The sequence below is a fragment of the Cydia fagiglandana genome, chromosome Z (assembly GCF_963556715.1).
Source record: "Cydia fagiglandana chromosome Z, ilCydFagi1.1, whole genome shotgun sequence".
Lineage (NCBI taxonomy): Eukaryota > Metazoa > Arthropoda > Insecta > Lepidoptera > Tortricidae > Cydia > Cydia fagiglandana.
Window position 1 is genome coordinate 34,390,879 of NC_085959.1, and position 16,042 is coordinate 34,406,920.

General features: G+C 36.1%; 1 protein-coding gene across 1 annotated transcript; it reads right to left on the bottom strand.

Annotated features, from left to right (window-relative positions):
- Positions 1-3,106: 3,106 nt before the first annotated feature.
- Positions 3,107-14,238, bottom strand: LOC134678364 (protein obstructor-E-like). The gene is made up of 6 exons (XM_063536913.1): positions 14,098-14,238; positions 12,351-12,670; positions 11,465-11,585; positions 10,874-11,068; positions 9,047-9,122; positions 3,107-3,416 (listed from the first exon to the last, which is right to left on the bottom strand). Exons 1-6 carry the CDS (start codon positions 14,135-14,137, stop codon positions 3,176-3,178), a joined length of 993 nt encoding a protein of 330 aa, XP_063392983.1. The 5' UTR covers positions 14,138-14,238; the 3' UTR covers positions 3,107-3,175.
- Between the last annotated feature and the right edge of the window lie 1,804 nt (positions 14,239-16,042).

Consider the following 16,042-nt stretch of genomic DNA (forward strand, 5'->3'; position numbering starts at 1 on the left):
TTTGTCAGGAAACAAATTTCAACTAAATTGGTTCAGCGGTGTGAAAAGGAATTTAAAAAAGTATTTCTTAATACAGTTGCTCAAAAAGTGCTACTTTACGTAGCTGTTTAGCGTGCGGAAAGTTGGTTATCTCGAACTAGTGCTTTTTACTTTTCCAATTTTTTTAAATTTATACTTGTTCCAATTCACGACTACTTATTGATGAGTGTTAATATTAGTTTCCTTTAAACGTCGTAATCAGCATAAAAACCTACCGTTAATGTAAGAATACGAAAAATATTACATATTTCATATTTAATTACTTACCTCTTCATCATTATAACACGTTTAATTTTTAATATTCAATATTGAAAATTCCGTTCTTAATAAGTTGACTGAATGGAACGGAATAGCTGTCAAACGCCCATAGATATAATATACTTAAAGACGACGTCTAACCGAGCTGTCACTGTTACCACTTTTGTTTAGTGTACGATTAACAATGTTTTTCTTATTTTTTCGCAACTGTATTAAAAAACGTCGTTCGATACACGTGCGGAAATGTCATTCTTCACTCGTCCCGAGTCTTGCCACTCGCCTGCGGCTCGTGGCAAGATATCTCGGTGCTCGTGAAGTAATGACATACCTTCCGCACTAGCATCGAAATGTACTATTACAGTACATATGGTCCTATTTCGTAAAATAGCACTTTTCGTGCGATGTCAAAAGTTTAAAGGGACATATGTACTGTAAAACGTTGTACGATACACGTGCGAATAGATAATTCGCAACTCGTGTTGATTTAAAACACTCCCTTCGGTCGTGTTTTAATTTATCGCCACTCGTTTCGAATTTTCTCTTTTACGCACTTGTATCGTAAATAACTATTTTTTATATTTTATGTGTTTTACTTCGGAATGGTGTCATTACGATATCATAAATGAATTCAACATCCCCGATTTATACGGAACCGATACGAAACTTGGCCTAGTAGCTTCAAGATAAAGTTGAGAGCTCTCAACCCCCTCCCCTCGGGGAGCTCCCCTACTAAAAATTTACATCTAAAGGCCCCAGTACACAATGGGCCATCGCCGACCATTCCAAGGGACGCATTTATCCGTTAGAGGGAGCAAGTGATATTGCTATCTCATTCTACCGCATGGCTGCGTCCCTTGGAGTGGCCGGCAATGGCCCATTGTGTACTGGGGCCTCATCTTGGTGGCTTCACTTCTTAAGCCCCCTCCAGACTATGCGCGTGAATCGCGGGCGAAGCCGCGAACACGAGTGTGGAGGAGGCTTTAAATCCATTCTTGGGTTCTAAGGACTAATCCTACCAAACGAAATTTTCTGACCTACACCCTCGACCATATCTACATGTCGCAGTAAGATAGATATAGCCGTTATATAGCTATAACCCTAGGGATATAATTATATGACGTAAGATAGTTATAGGAAAGCGATTCATTACTATCTTACTAGGTATATAACTATAATACGGCTTTAGTTTAGTGATATAGTTATATAACTGGATTAAGTTTAGTGAAATAATTGTAAGTAGGAGTGCAGCGGTGCGGCGGAGGTATAGTTATATCCCTAGGGATATAGTTATATGCCGTATAGTACGCAACTACGTATTATAATCATATTCCTAGTAAGATAGTAATTGTAGGTATTAGGAGTGCGACAGTGCGGCGGAGGTTTAGTTATATCCCTAGGGATATAGTTATATGCCGTATTATAATCATATTCCTAGTAAGATAACTATTATATATATTTTCATGCTGCTATTTTTAAGGGTTTATGAGGCATTGCCATCGATTCACGAATGCTGGCGCGAGATTTGACAGAATTTCAATGAAAATAGCTGTCACTCAGTAGAAATCTCGCACCAGCTTTCGTGAATCGACCTGTACTTTTACGTAATATTGCTAAAAAGTATTATACGGCATATAACTATATCCCTAGGGATATAACTATACCTCCGCTGCACCGCTGCACTCCTACCTACAGTTATTTCACTAAACTCAATCCAGTAATATAACTATATCACTAAACTTAATCCAGTAATATAACTATATCACTAAACTAAAGCCGTATTATAGTTATATACCTAGTAAGATAGTAATGAATCGCTTTCATATAACTATGTTACGTCATATAATTATATCCCTAGAGTTATAACTATATAACGGCTTTATCTATCTTACTGCGACATATATATTCTTTGTGTCTGACTTTATGGCTCCTCTACACGATGGACCAACGCCGGCCATTCCAAGGGACGCATTTATGGGTTAGAGGGAGCAGTGACATTGCTATCTCATTCTTCCGCATGGCTGCGTCCCTTGGAGTGGCCGGCGCTGGGCCATCGTGTAGAGGAGCCTTTATGTGGTATTGAAACAAACGTGTAAATTGTAAAAAAATAAAAGGCAAAGTGTTCGTACTTGTTTAAATATGTATTCCTGTGAATATCACACAGTTTGTGAATATCACACAGTTTGCGCGCTAGTTCTGAGGATTTTCGAGCTGGATAATTGAGGGTGTCCGGCCGTCAACATCTGCCCTTTGCGAGTACAATCTCTCAGATCTAGTCCTCGCAGACTGTGGGGAAATCACCTGAATTTATTTAAATTATAAAATTATATACATTGTTTTACATGCACAAACTGACATAGGTAGGTAACTCAAATGACTGACTCAAAGGACTAGCTGAAAGTAATATATCATTGACAACCCCCTTATTCATAAATCTTTACTGGCTTGATTTCTAGTTAAACTATGTTTTAAGATCCCTTTCTTACAAAAACATAAGTAAAAGATTAATTATACCTAATCGAGGTTGGTAGAGCGTTGATGAATAAAGGGTACAGTCAAGGTTTAATCTAAAATATCAATAAGCACGTTATTGACAAAAAATATGAAATATATTAAACGACTTTAAAAAGTTTTCTTAGGTCGTGTAGATATTTGGATTCATTAAAAAACAAGAATGTACAGTCAGCTGCAGAGAGAGGTGACCCCGCTGCATAGAACTTTGTTATAATTAATGTTACTGTGTAATAAAAATATGATTAAATCATATTCAAACAATTTTTTTTTCCGTTACACAAATTGTCGGTAGTTCCAATTAATAAGGCCTTAAATAGGTACATAAATTCTAAATCTTGTACCTAATTGACTGTACATTTTTTGTGTATTAGAATCGTCTTTTTTGTTGCAGCGGGCGTGCATTGAAAGATATTTCTTTGGCGAGCCGCTGGTTCTCTTCTTCCCTGGCTCGGGCGGCGGCGGCGCGGAGGTCCTGGGGACAAGCCGCCACCTCGTCGGCCGAGACACAGGTGGAGGTCAGCTCGTCGAAACCCGATTCGCCGCCGCAGCTTAGCGCGCGAGGACGGCCTTCGATGCAAATGAAATATTTCTGGCAGTTCGTGTCGGACCTGTGAAACACGAGAGTGGAGAGTAATACAGAAGAATAGAGCTCCAAAGTGAAAAATGAAAAAATCTCATGAAACGTAGGTATACATATAAATTGATGTAAGTCGGTAGAGCGTTCTGAATAGAACTTGAATCCACGGGCTTGCCTCATTTTAAAGTAGTTGAAGCGCACTTTACGGCTCATAAAGAAAAGTACCTAAGCCAAGTTTTTTTTAAAGAAATATTATATGTCAATTTTACACTGGGGCCAAATTCGACATGTACAACTGTCAGATTTCGCATCCACGTCAAATCAACAGTTGTAGCGGAAGCAGTTATAAAGTTGACCCAAAAATTTTTTATTAAGCTATGAGCTTCATCACATATGTTCCTTGAGTAATTCTAAGCATTTCAAGCCTGGGAGGCAATAAGAAATGTGTGTCTACTCGGATTTGTAATGGATTCAAACTTTCAACCCCTTTTTAACCCTGTTAGGGGATGAATTTTACAAAACGCTGAAATTACTTTTCCTGTCTTTTAATAATATCCCCAAATACAAAGATTCAAGTCCCGCGTTCGAAATTTTTTTTGATATCCATACAAACTTTCTACTCCTTTTTCACCATCTTAGGGGATGAATTTTCAAAAACGCTGAAATTAGTTTTCTTGTATTTTAATAATATATCGTTTTACGAAGTTTCAAATTCCTAGCTTAAAATAAAACTTGAACCCCATACAAACTTTCATCCCCTTTTTAACCCCCTTAGGGGTTGAATTTCTCAAAATCGCTTCTTATCTCTTGTACACTTTATAAATGTAATCTAGTGTGCAAATTTCAACTTTCTATCTTTTGTAGTTTCGGCTCCGCGTAGCAAAAATCTCCAACCAAATTTTTAACCTTTTTACGTTTTTCTTGTAAAATTACTATGAAATTGAAAAAACAAATATCAGCAATGAATTCTACGTCTTTGGTTTATACGAAAATGATACCAAACTTGCCCTAGTACCCACCAGGATCAGAGTAGATTTTTTTTAAAGATGACGGGTGGCGGCCGTCTTTATACCCCACCCTCCCCCCCACTTCAGGCTAGAAATGCTTAGAATTACTCAAATATCAGATGTGATGAAGCTCATAGCTTAATAAAAATTTTTTGGGTCATGTATGGCAGCGTTACATAACTGACTCCAGTATTGATTTTATTGCATACTGAGTGTTGATTCCATCAACGGTGGATAATATCATTTGGTACAACCAAAACTCCACTCTAAACTAAGGGTGGTTCGGTTTGGTTTGCTTGTCACCCTAACTATGGATTGTTAATGTCAAATTTTGACATTGTACGTATTCGAGAACTTATGATTTTTCCCACATCAACGGTAGATCAACACGATACGTCAAATGTCGCTTGTCGAATAGGGGTCCTGATCGACCTAGTCCACAGTAAGCTCAATAAGGCTTGTGTTGTGGCGTTGTGGGCTCTACGACGACGACGATATATATAACACATAGGTAGGTAATACTTATATACGCAGTAAACATCCATAGCTGAGAAACAAATATTTGTGATAAACACACAAATAAATGCCCTTACCAGGATTCGAACCCGGGCCCTCCTGGGCTCGGGGCTTCGTAGGCAGGATCACTACCGACTAGGCTAGGAGGCCGTTAAAGTTAGCTATTAAATATTCAGGTATACCTAGTCAACGTTCAATGAAGTAACCCCTTCATTGCGAATTTTTGAAAAAAAAAATTTACCTATACATACTAATGTCCATCCACTCACAATTTTCATAATCTGTTTTTGATATTCTTATGAATGAGCTAAAAAGAGTTTTTTTTGTAAAGTAAATCAAATGTAATTTCTACATCTATACTACACATGCCTACATTTGATATACTTACCCTGTCAGGTCAGGGTACCCTGTATACTTAGTTATTAACTTATTATGTTGTACATGAATGCAATGATCAAATAATAAATTGTTTACCTATATCTATCTATCTATATACAGGGTGTCCCACGGCTATGCCACATGGAGGGAAAGTACCCTAAATATTGTAGATGGAACATTTTACTGAAAGAAGACATTATTTTAATTTAAAAAACAATTAAAACTGCATTCATAGATTTTTAATTAATTACATGGTTGAACCGGGAATCGAACCCGCCGTACGAGAAAAAAAATCATCCTGTAGCTTTATCATACCGATCAAAAGGCTTGATCATAAGGATTATTTTTTGCTAAAGAACATAGTGTCAGAAACAAAAGGAAGACCATGAATTTTAACATTTGATGTGAAATTTAGCGAAATAATCAAAAGAGTGCGGCTTTGTATTCAACAGAATGAGACTACATTTTGAGCATTTGATAAATTAAATTGATTAATTTTGAATTAAAAATGTTAAAATTCATGGGCTTCCTTTTATTTCCGACACTATGTTATTTAGCAAAAAATAATCCTAATGATCAAGCCTTTTGATCGGTATGATAAAGCTACAGGGTGATTTTTTTTCTCGTACGGCGGGTTCGATTCCCAGTTCAACCACGTAATTATTTAAAAATCTATGAATGCAGTTTTAATTGTTTTTTAAATTAAAATAATGTCTTCTTTCAGTAAAATGTTCCATCTACAATATTTAGGGTACTTTCCCTCCATGTGGCATAGCCGTGGGACGCCCTGTATATAAATGCAAGTGTCCTGACTGACTGATTCATCAACGCAGAGCCGAAACTACAAAAGATAGAAATATGAAATTTGCACACTAGATTACATTTATAAAGTGTACAAGAGATATGAAGCGATTTTGAGAAATTCAACAACAAATGCTTTGAAACTTCTTAGAATGGAAAAAAGTAATTGCAACGTTTTTGGAAATTCAACCTCTAAGGGGGTTAAAAAGGGGATGAAAGTTCATCTTGGGGTGCAAGTTTTATTTTAAGCTAGGAACTTGAAACTTTGCAAAAAGGTATTAAATTAAAATACAAGAAAACTAATTTCAGCGTTTTTGAAAATTCATCCCCTAAAGTGGTGAAAAAGGGGTTTAAAGTTTGTATGGATATTAAAAATTTTTCGAACGCCGGACTTGAATCTTTGTATTTGGAGATATTATTAAAAGACAGGAACAGTAATTTCAGCGTTTTGTAATTCATCCCCTAACAGGGTTAAAAAGGGGTTGAAAGTTTGAATCCACTACAAATGCTTGAAACTTCTTAGAAAGGCGTAATAGCTGATTACAAAAGAAGTGATTGCAACGTTTTTGGAAATTCAACCTCTAAGGGGGGTTAAAAAGGGGATGAAAGTTCGTGTTGGGGTGCAAATTTTATTTTAAGCAAGGAACTTGAAACTTTGCAAAAAGGTATAAAAATAAAATACAAGAAAACTAATTTCAACGTTTTGGAAAATTCATTCCCTAAGGTACTTTAAAAGGGGTTGAAAAAGGGGTACTTTGCGATTTCGATTTGTGATACAAGTGTTCTACTTGCCATTAGTTACCTTCTTAAAAGATTATCATTCATTACTTAACAAGTGCTATAATATAATGAATTAGCACGCGTGTTTAATACCTAGGATTATGAGCCGATATAAAAACGGATCACTAACTTCCACGTTACGAGCAATTGTGTTGAAAATAAAATTAACAATTTTGTAACGTACCTACATAATATATTGCCTATCACCAGAGATTACATAATAGTTATTACGATTGTAATAATAATAAACGCAGCTATAACAACAGAAAAAATATACTTATACTTTATACTATACATAGTTACATACCACCTCAAATGTAAATCGCGCACATAATCTTTGTGAGGATCTGAATATTTTATGTATATTATTAGATATAGATAGGTATTTCTACAGCTCGGAATCAGAATGTCAAGGGTATAATCATCATTAATGTGTTGATCGGCGAGATGGACCTCTGCGCTCTGCCAGCGCGATTCGGGAAATAAATTAGAGATTAACTAGATACGATATAATAAAGATATGTGACGTCCCACGGGTAAAGGTACTTTATGGCGGTTGGCGCTTACGCTATTATTAACGCTGCTCCAATATTATTGCGGCGCTATGCGACGTATAAGCGCCAGCCGCCATAAGGTACCTTTTGCGTGGAACGTCACATATCTTTACTATTTCATATCTAGTGAATCTCTAATTCATCTCTAATTGTTAAATATCATGTAATTTTCAATAAGAAATAAATTAATCTAATCTAATCTAATCATTTCCCGAATCGCGGCGTGCGAGTCTTACACGCTGACTTTGACTTTTTTACTCTTATTATGTAAAACGGCTATTAGGGTCCCGTGCCTGTTATGTCGTAAAGTGACTCCATATTATAAGATGTAAGCTACACTTGGACGCACTAAATGTAGGTGAAGTAGCAAACTTGAATTAAAAAAGTCAAATTTGACCCTTTTTAAAATTGGCCTTTTAAATTCATTTATTTACTTTACTCGTTACTATTTACCTTATGGTTATGTACAAATATGTACCAAATTACAACCTACCCTTTTAGTAGTTTCGGTGCAAATTGACTGTTGACAGACAGACGGATAGTCAGACAGACGAGTGAAACCAGTGATGTGATTTTATAAGGGTTCCGTTTTTTTTAAGTACTTACAGGATCCTAAAAATTCAACAGAATGCAGTAACTACTTCTTGAAATTGAAGTCCTTTAACAATAGGATATGTATAGATATAGATACAAATTCAGCGTTTCAGGAGGTGATGTGATGGCCATATTGTTTGAAAGTTATTGGCAACGCGTTGAGAATCCGCAAAATGCTCACATAATAAGCCAGCTTATGCAAGGTGTTGGTATTTCTAATGAGGAATTACGTCACCAAGGTCGCGCTCTTCTGCTGACATTTAGCGGCTACCTGACCTGCCGCGGACTGTCCGGTCAACATTAGCAAATGCCAACCTGTTGCGATGTTTTATGAACTACTAATCAAATTATACGTACCTACTTTTATTTTCTAACTATAGCTTGACACCTCGACCTTGTCTGCATCAAACCGTGCTACGACTACCTACAACTTAGTTCGTAATAAAGATTTAATATCTGGGAGACCCAGCTTTGCTCGGAAAACATATAAAAACTCAAAAATGCGCGTTTTCCCAGAGATAAGAACTGGCTAGATCGTTTTTGCCCCCCAAAACCCTCATATAGCAAATTTCTTCGAAATCGTTAGAGCCGTTTCTGAGATCCTCGAAATATATACATAAATAAATATACAAGAATTGCTTGTTTAAAGGTATAAGATTCATTATGAATTAGAAAATAAATGCATACCTACTGCAAGCGTCCTACGGGACAAACAGACGGGCATAAAAAGCAACTTTATCAAGTTTATTAATAACTATGTCTGCCCGGGACTTCGTCTGCGTGGGATGACGAAAACTACCCTATGTCCTTCTGCGGGCCTCCAACTACCCTATGTCCTTTACCCTACACTATTTAATTTAAACCGGTTCAGATAGACACAGTTACCTTTGCGTTTATAATATTACCTAGCGCAGGGATAATTATGTAAGTGCTTAAACATCTACTGATATTAATTTTATCCTTAAAACTTTAAGCGAGGCGTAGAGTAAGAGTAGCAAGATCTTGCATGTCTTGCATTCCTTGCATGTTACCTGTAGTATCTGTAGCCAGCAGGTGGGCCAAGTTCTTTAGATATTGGCACCTCGGGGCAGCGGAAGCCAAGGAAAGCTGAAATAACGTATTCATATTTGTTACAATTGCAAACTCAGTTCATAAGTTAGCGGCTCTACATAAGGACCATCGCTCACACTGTTAACTGTCCATCGGTGGACCTTAGATGTTACTAAGGGGCCCACTGATTAACAGTCCGCCCGACTGTATCGGCCTGTCAGTTAGAATAAAATTTTGACAGTTTCGAACAACTGACAGGCCGATACCGTCCGGCGGACTGTTAATCAGAGGGCCCCTTAGGCATAAGGTCCACCGATAGACAGTTAAGATGAAGACTGTTGCTGTTTGTACAGCTATACAAAACCGTTAATGCAGATAGTGCTAGACCATGATATGATAATAATGCGAATTATTAATGAAAGTAGTAGGTAGGGTACAAAAGGGTCGTTGTGATAACATATTTTAAATGGTTCCATTCTGTAACGAAAGATGTCTATAAATTAATTTCAATTAATTTTAAATTTATTCTAAGCTTAATAGCATCGTTAGCAGACGTTTCTGCTTGTTAAAAATTAAAATTAATTTCAAGCTAACAAAAAGTCCTTATTGCTTTTTGGCTGGTGACGGCTAAATATTTATATGTACCGTTGTTGTTGTTGCTCAAAAAAGTTAATACTATAAAAATCATTCTAAATGTTTAAACTTTTAACTGAGATATAACGATTTCATATACTTAGGTACTTTCACTTTCTGCTATACGAAAATTATTGATAATTTAGTATTTTTTAAAGTGTTAACCATTGGGATTGGGACTTACCTTACTTCCCCTTTTACATATATAATACAGTAAAATTATACATTTTGCGTTTGCGTCAAATCCGGTAGTTCTGATTTTTTGCAGGCTTGTTTATGATGTTGGCCCAATGAATAATCCAAGTTTGTGACCTCGAGCGCCGAACGCAACTTTGTCAAAAATCGAATAAACCACAATTTTTTTTAGATTTGGGCGATTCTAACCCTAAAGTACTAGTTTTTGATAGTAACTTCCTAGGGCGCTTTTAAAGTAGACTAAATTTGCTACAATAAGACACTAGAATTGTCTCTGTACATCTAATATTTTCCGAAATAAAGCCTTTCAAAATTTTATAATTTTACATCAGTTCTTAGCTATAATATAAGGGTTAGGTAGGTAATTTATATGGAATTCATCACCGGCGCGTTCTACAAAATATTTATTTTCCATAAAAAAATGTATGATTGCCTATTTTGAAAAAATATATAAAAATATAAAAATTGAAATATAAAATTTTGAAAGGCTTTATCTCGGAAAATATTAGATGTACAGAGACAATTCTAGTGTCTTATTGTAGCAAATTTAGTCTACTTTAAAAACGCCCTAGGAAGTTACTACCAAAAACTAGTACTTTAGGGTTATAATCGCCCAAATCTAAAAAAAATTGCGGTTTATTCGATTTTTGACAAGGTTGCGTTCGGCGCTCGAAGTCACAAACTTGGATTATTCATTGGGCTAACATCATAAACAAGTCTGCAAAAAATCAGAACTACCGGATTTGACGCAAAAGAGCCAGGTTACAAAATTCGACAAATTTACTGGATTAATATATTTTTTTATATTAAAATTCTGTGCGACCATCTTAGACAAATCGAGGCTAGGCAACGATATAAATATATGATATGATAAATAAATATCTGTAACTATTTATGTGTGAATCAGACAGGTGTTTGGTGTCCACGATTAGCGCGAAATAAATTTGTGACACAATGTTCGCAATCACATTGTAAATTACCTTCGGCGTCACAATCGGCGACTTCATCAGGCCATTCGCAGCGGTAGGTCTCCGAGCTGAACGCCAGGCCCTCGGGGCACGTGAAGTCATAGCCTACACCATTCACACAGGTCCTGAAACCACTGCAGTTCCTCGCATCACCCAACTTGAAGTATCCAAACTGATGGGGACAGTCCTCCGTCGGTTGAGCAGGCTCTATAAACACACAAAAACTTCGTCTTATATCTGAGACGTTCCTACGATTTTTATGTAACTACTTATGCAATCGCATAGCAGAAAAGGCATAAGTATCAATTTATACAACTAGATGAGTGTAATTATTTCAACACTCAAAGGTACAGCAGCAATATTGATAACATACATAACATTTTACAAATCATTGTCTCGATAACGCCATGGCAATATAATAAAGTTAAAATGGTTGCAAAACTTCTACAAAGCATTAGTCATGCGACGAGGAAACCAAAGTTTAATATATTGTGTAGACGTCTTGCACATACATAAGTAGGTAGGTATTACGCACGCTGAGAATTGACCATAGATATATATATATATATATACTCATAATAGTAATAATCTGTCTGTACTCACGCAAAGCTGAACGTTCAAGGCATTGAACCTCATTGGGGTATTGACAAGGATAAGTTGTGAAGAGCACGTTAGCATTGAACAGCAAACCGTCTGGGCAGGTCTTTTCTTCGGCTGTTCCGTTCTGAAAAATTGGTGATATGATGAGAAAGCCATTTATCAGTCTAACATAACATTTTCTGTAGGTACAGTACGTACTAATGGACAAGATGCAGAAAGTTTTGAAAATTCCAATTTCGGGAAACTTTTACAAGTCCATTTTTATGCCCAAAACCTGAACGACGAAAATGCTAGTACAACTTTTAGCGTAGGTATATGCCTAAAAAAAAGAACGCACCAAAAATTCAATTAGTTCATTTACCCAAATCACGACAAAAAGTTGAATCGTTTTGTTGGTTTGTTGTTTTAAGAAGAGTACTTTTTAAAATAACACACCAACAAAACAGGTAATAATATATATTACTATAAGATTAACGTTTTTAATTGATTTTATTATTAGTAATATTGCTTTATTTAGGCAATCGTCTCTATGAAAAGCTGTCTTTTGACTACTATGAGACAAATGGTCTTGTTACATTTCTATACTGGAGGATACCATTTATATACATATTGGTTCAACTATAGGACCAAATTGTTCATAATTAGGACACATCGTTTATCTTCTGACCAAATTGGCCTTATGTGGCACTTAATTTTTTTTTATAAAAATACTGAATAATGACAAGATAGTTTGGAGTCGTTTATTCTCAATTTATTTATATGTTGAAGTTACTGGAAACACGTTCTAACAGATATAAAAAAAAAATTAAAGTTGGGGTAGTCGCTTCATCTATTGGTGGCACTACACTAGTATAAAATTGTAATATGAGATTCATGAGTCTCAACTTACTATACACTCGATGTATCGATCACAGCTCCCAGACACAGGATAGCGTTCATTTAACTCCCTGCAGGACCCAGCACTAGTCCTGGCTGGTTGCTGCTGGAATTGACTGCTCCGAGGGCTTGCGGTGGTTTGCTTCTGTTGGAACCCAGATTGGCGGCCAAAGGCCGACTGGCTTTGACCTCCGAAACTGCTAAACGCGCTGGCCTGAGATTGGGTGCCTGTGTTTCCGAAGTTTCCAAAAGCGCTTGACTGTGCCTGGCCGCGCAAATTTCCGAACGCATTTGAACTCCGTCCACTGTCAAAACTGCTGAATTGAGCTTGCGCTGTAACAAAAATATGATTCGCTGTGACAAAAATATGTCTTATACAGAACTCTGAATATATTCGTCGCAATTCAAAATTAAGAGTTTAATGCATGGTATGTAAGTATGTAATGTAACTATAAAAATGTATGGATCTTGTTATCCGAAATAAATATATTAAATAAAAAAATAAATAAATGGTGCTTGTGTGTCAGCCATGTATTACCCTACCTAAATTCCGTCACGTCTAATATAAAGAAAATACTTTACGATAATTGTGCATCAACTATAAACATGATGTATTAATTTATCATTTTTAACTATATAATTAGGCCATAACTATTATGGGAACGTCGAGGTTAGTTTAAGTTTGGCATGTAAGCCAGTTATTAATTTCTTTTAGTAATACCACTGTAATATACCTTGTTTGTAAATAAATGGTTTTCATAATTTTTGACATTAGAATAGAGTGGGTATAGAGAATATTCACAGTAAAAAAAAACATAAACACATACTCTAAGTATGTTATAAATATTAATGCATTAAACCACCAAGTGTTAAATTACAAACCACAATTCTACTTGTAAGACTGTAAGACGTTGAAACCCAAGGGTCGTTCAGAGATCTTTAATTACGGTCATTGTTAACAGTCTCGTTAATGGCAGAGATTCATTCGATCCAGTGAATTAATTAATTTTAATAATCATTGTCTTTGTAACGCTATAAGGATTCCAATTTTATTCAGTACCTAGTTCAGTTACTACAGTATTACCTAGTTAAGTTATTCAGTTACACTGCTTACTCAGTAATTTAGTTACAACAAATAATTATTTTACACAACACTTAAGCAGGCCACTGACGAGCCCTCCAACAGTCCAAATAGCGTGGTTGCAATCCAAAATCAATCCGTGAATATCAAAAACGTACAATGTTTAATATTAGGATGCCGTCCATGTGGATGAATCCATTGTAACGGCATCCATTTGGAAGGCTCGTCAGTGGCTTGCTTTATATTCTTATTTTTATGAAATTAAATCATCTATAGTTACCTTAATTCTTAATTCCTGAAAATTACGTGCGCGGGGATTTTAATTTGGTTCGTTCGTTTCGTCGAAAAATTAGCCTCTACGTTCCCATAATAATTACGGCCTGATTAAAAATGATAAACGAATACCTACATTATTTATAATTATTTCAATATTTACGTATAACTATGTTACAAAAGTATAAAGGTAGAAGAAGAATTTTAGAAAATTGCACGATACTTAGATATTAAAATGAGTCGAATTGGAGCTAATCGAGGAAACAAGTTATCTATTTAAAAAAAAATATATTTTTATAATTGACCGATGTTCAACACTATATTATCGGTATATTCGGTTCGGCGGACACATTGAGTGCTTGTACCTACCATTCTTTATACAAACAAAAATAAGCAGTGCACTTACCAAATGCGCAAGCGCTTAAAAAACACACTAGAGTCTTCATCGCGTACGTTCAGCTCAATGTTGCTGCGTCGTATGAGTGGCGATCCGGAGACCCGAAGAGTCTCAACCTTGGGGACATGGACAGACCGATTGCCACACGGCCTCATCTCGCGCACCGCACCCTGTTTTACGAAAACAACGAGTTGTGAGTTGTGATGAAGGTGACACGTGTCCTGCATGTTAGGAAACACGATTTTGCGTCGCCATGGATATTGTGTACTACTTATTCCTTTTACGAGTTTATAAGCAAGACCTTAATAAACAAAGGGCCTTCCTGTCACACTTACATACGAATTTACAAGTGCGACAGAGAGGCAATAACACGTCGAACGTAGTTCGCTGTAGGCCCTCTGAGCACTCTCAAATCATGTAGGTAGGTACTAATTAAAATCAAACAACTTGATCCTCTTTTTGTTTTTGACCTAAAGGACTCGCATCCAGGCCATAATTGTTGAAAAATGTTTATTTTGGGTTACATCCCATAATATTATAAAAGCGAAAGTGTGTCTGTCTGTCTGTTACCTCTTCAAGCTTAAGCCGCTGAACCGATTTAGTTTTTTTTTCAATATAATGGGTAGTGTTTATTTCAAAGAAACTATCTATATGTATGTGTAACATATTGAAAATAAGTAACTTATTAAAATAAACTAACACCACAAACAAATTAAAATTAATACTAAAATAAAAGAAACTTACCTACTTATAAAATAAAAACCTAATTATAAAAAGAATACCCCCTCTAGCAGGTCCGCCTCTGGCATGGTTGACCGATTTATATAGTTGAAATTTGGTATAGTGTAGAGAGTTCCCATTGCGTCTCAGGGGAAGGACATAGGATAGTTTTTATGTCGGAAATCATCCTTGAATAGAGTGCAAAGGGAGGTGGAATTGAAAGAGTTAATGAAATGCCTATTGATTGAAGTAAGCAATGCGCGAATTGAATGATTGCTATTTGCATTATTCAGGTGCTGTACCTACTTTAGCTGCTGTCACAAATTCCACGCAGACGAAATCGCGGGCAAAAGCTAGTTATTTATTATTATAATTATGTTATTCCATGTCAATAGTATTATGTACTTAAATAGGTTAGGTACCATATATTTTAATTTAGAAACAACTATGGTCAGACTACTGATGTTACCTATGGTTGGGGACACACCATTTTTGTATAGGAGCAAACTTTTTTCTGCAGCGACCGTAAAAAATGTGACGACCGGTCTGGCCTAATGGGTAGTGACCCTGCCTATGAAGCCGATGGTCCCGGGTTCGAATCCTGGTAAGGGCATTTATTTGTTTGATGTGGATGATACAGATATTTGTTCCTGAGTCATGGTTGTTTTCTATGTATTTAAGTATTTATATAGGTACAGGATGTTTGGTCCATCGTTTGCCAAATTAAAATGGCGGATAAGTGGGGTAGTTTTCTATCTTTTCACGCCCTTTAAATTTTTTTTAGGGCAGACTCGTACAATATTAAATAATAAAAAAAACAACGGGTTGCACTCGGGAGTGCCGACAGAAGTGAAAACTCAATGACTAGGCCAAAATGTCTGCAGCACTGTGTATAATTGACCCATCCTCCTTTCTATTGAAATACTTTAGTTCCGAAATTCCTAGCCAGTGAGCTTAAATTTGTAGCGTTAATTGTTTACAATTCGAATAGAAATTGTAAAGTTACCTGGCAGACCTCGCATCTAAATATATTTGATATTTGATAAGAAGCGATTTTGAAAGATTCAACCCCTACGGGGGTTAAAAAGGGGATGAATATTTGTATTGGGTTCATGTTTTATTTTAAGCTAGGAATTTCAAACTCCGTTAAACGATATATGGGCATTTTCACTTAATTGAATACCTTTAACGGCCGGTTAGCAATCGTTACATTCGTTACAAAACTGACGGTCAA

Bases quoted from the DNA above. Each gene is read 5' to 3' on its own strand.
- LOC134678364 (XM_063536913.1), bottom strand. From the start codon at position 14,137: ATGAAGACTCTAGTGTGTTTTTTAAGCGCTTGCGCATTTG. The intron at 11,586-12,350 runs GTAAGTTGAGAC...CCAATTTTTCAG, and splicing joins ATCGATACATCGAGTGTATA to AACGGAACAGCCGAAGAAAA. The intron at 9,123-10,873 runs GTAATTTACAAT...ACGTTATTTCAG, and splicing joins CGCCGATTGTGACGCCGAAG to CTTTCCTTGGCTTCCGCTGC.